General features: G+C 59.2%; 1 protein-coding gene across 1 annotated transcript in view; it reads left to right on the top strand.

The window, feature by feature from the left end:
* Positions 1 to 831: 831 nt before the first annotated feature.
* FOXD3 (forkhead box D3) overlaps positions 832 to 1,679 on the top strand; it is a 2,372-nt gene continuing 1,524 nt past the window's right edge. The window contains exon 1 of the mRNA XM_026074490.1: positions 832 to 1,676. Within this exon, the coding sequence (XP_025930275.1) occupies positions 876 to 1,676 (801 nt within the window). The 5' untranslated portion in view covers positions 832 to 875. The remainder of the gene's footprint in view (positions 1,677 to 1,679) is intronic.

Here is a 1,679-nt window from a genome sequence, read left to right as displayed (position 1 = left end):
CTGCCACATATTTTTTTTTTTTTTTGCTTCCTAATTTAATTGTATTTACTTAAATCCAAAAACACGTGTGGCCATTACAATAACACGGCGGGGTTATTAGCGGCACTATTTAAAAAGAAAAGCCCTCTGAGCAATGCGTTTCCGATTGGCCCAGGTGTTATTTCTTCTCCGCGGTACAAAGGGGCTCGGATGTGCTCCTGCAGCCCCTCTCCTCGGGCCAGGGCTTACCTGGGGCTGCGTGAATACGGTCCTCACATTCACACACACTCCCTCATTTCCTACTTTTTCATATGCTAACACCCGCAATGATTAAGTCGTTAACACCTCTGGGAGAGAGGGGGGAAAAAAAAAAAGGAACCAGCTAGAGGCTTCTTTATTTATAGTTTCCCTTTGTTATTTTACGTCTTTTTATTTCTCTCTGCAACTAATCTAATAGATTAATCAATAGCCATTTTCTGATCTTCCGTTTCCAGCTGGTGCTACTGTTGAAAAAACACAGAAAAGTGATTTCAGAGCCAGAACGGGTTGTTTTTAAGCGTTATTAGGAGGACGCATCCGCTTAGCGCGCGTTTAGCCGGCGAGCGCGCTGCTGTCCCGCGCCGGCCGGCGGTCAAGCCGCCGCCACCCCAAGCCATGAAAAAAAAATATATACAAAAAAACGGAAAAACCACCAGGGAAAATTAAAAAAAAAAAGCCCGAAAGCAAAACGCGCTAACTTTTGACGCGCCCCGCTCAGGAGGGCCGCTTGCCTCGCTCGCTTTTGCCGTTCCGCAGAGTCCGTCCCACCTTTGGCGCTGCTGGAGGCGGCGGCGGGGCAGAGCAAGCCCAAGAGCAGCCTGGTGAAGCCGCCCTACTCGTACATCGCGCTCATCACCATGGCCATCCTGCAGAGCCCGCAGAAGAAGCTGACGCTCAGCGGCATCTGCGAGTTCATCAGCAACCGCTTCCCCTACTACCGGGAGAAGTTCCCCGCCTGGCAGAACAGCATCCGCCACAACCTCTCCCTCAACGACTGCTTCGTCAAGATCCCCCGGGAGCCCGGCAACCCGGGCAAGGGCAACTACTGGACGCTGGACCCCCAGTCCGAGGACATGTTCGACAACGGGAGCTTCCTGCGCCGCAGGAAGCGCTTCAAGCGCCACCAGCAGGAGCACCTGCGGGACCAGACGGCGCTCATGATGCAGGGCTTCGGCGCCTACAGCCTGGCCGGCCCCTACGGCCGCCCCTACGGGCTGCACCCGGGCGCCTACGCGCACCCGGCGGCGGCGGCGGCCGCGCTGCAGTACCCCTACATCCCGCCCGTGGGGCCCATGCTGCCGCCCGCCGTGCCGCTGCTGCCGTCCAGCGAGCTCAGCCGCAAAGCCTTCAACTCGCAGCTCAGCCCCAGCCTCCAGCTGCAGCTCAACAGCCTCGGCGCCGCCGGCTCCATCATCAAGTCGGAGCCCAGCAGCCGCCCGTCCTTCAGCATCGAGAACATCATCGGCGTGCCGGCCGCCAGCTCGGCCGCCAGCGCGCAGACTTTCCTGCGGCCGCCCGTCACCGTGCAGTCGGGCCTGGTGGCCCACCAGCCGCTGGCGCTGGCGCGGACCACGGCGGCCATCGCCCCCATCCTCAGCGTGCCTACGAACATCATCTCGGGCCAGTTCCTGCAGCCCGCCGCCCCCGCCGCCGCCGCCGTG

This window comes from Apteryx rowi, unplaced genomic scaffold (assembly GCF_003343035.1).
Source record: "Apteryx rowi isolate R43461 unplaced genomic scaffold, aptRow1 scaffold_39, whole genome shotgun sequence".
In the NCBI taxonomy this organism is placed as follows: domain Eukaryota; kingdom Metazoa; phylum Chordata; class Aves; order Apterygiformes; family Apterygidae; genus Apteryx; species Apteryx rowi.
The sequence above is the reverse complement of the archived record's forward strand: the minus strand, read 5'-3'. Positions and strand labels throughout refer to the sequence as shown.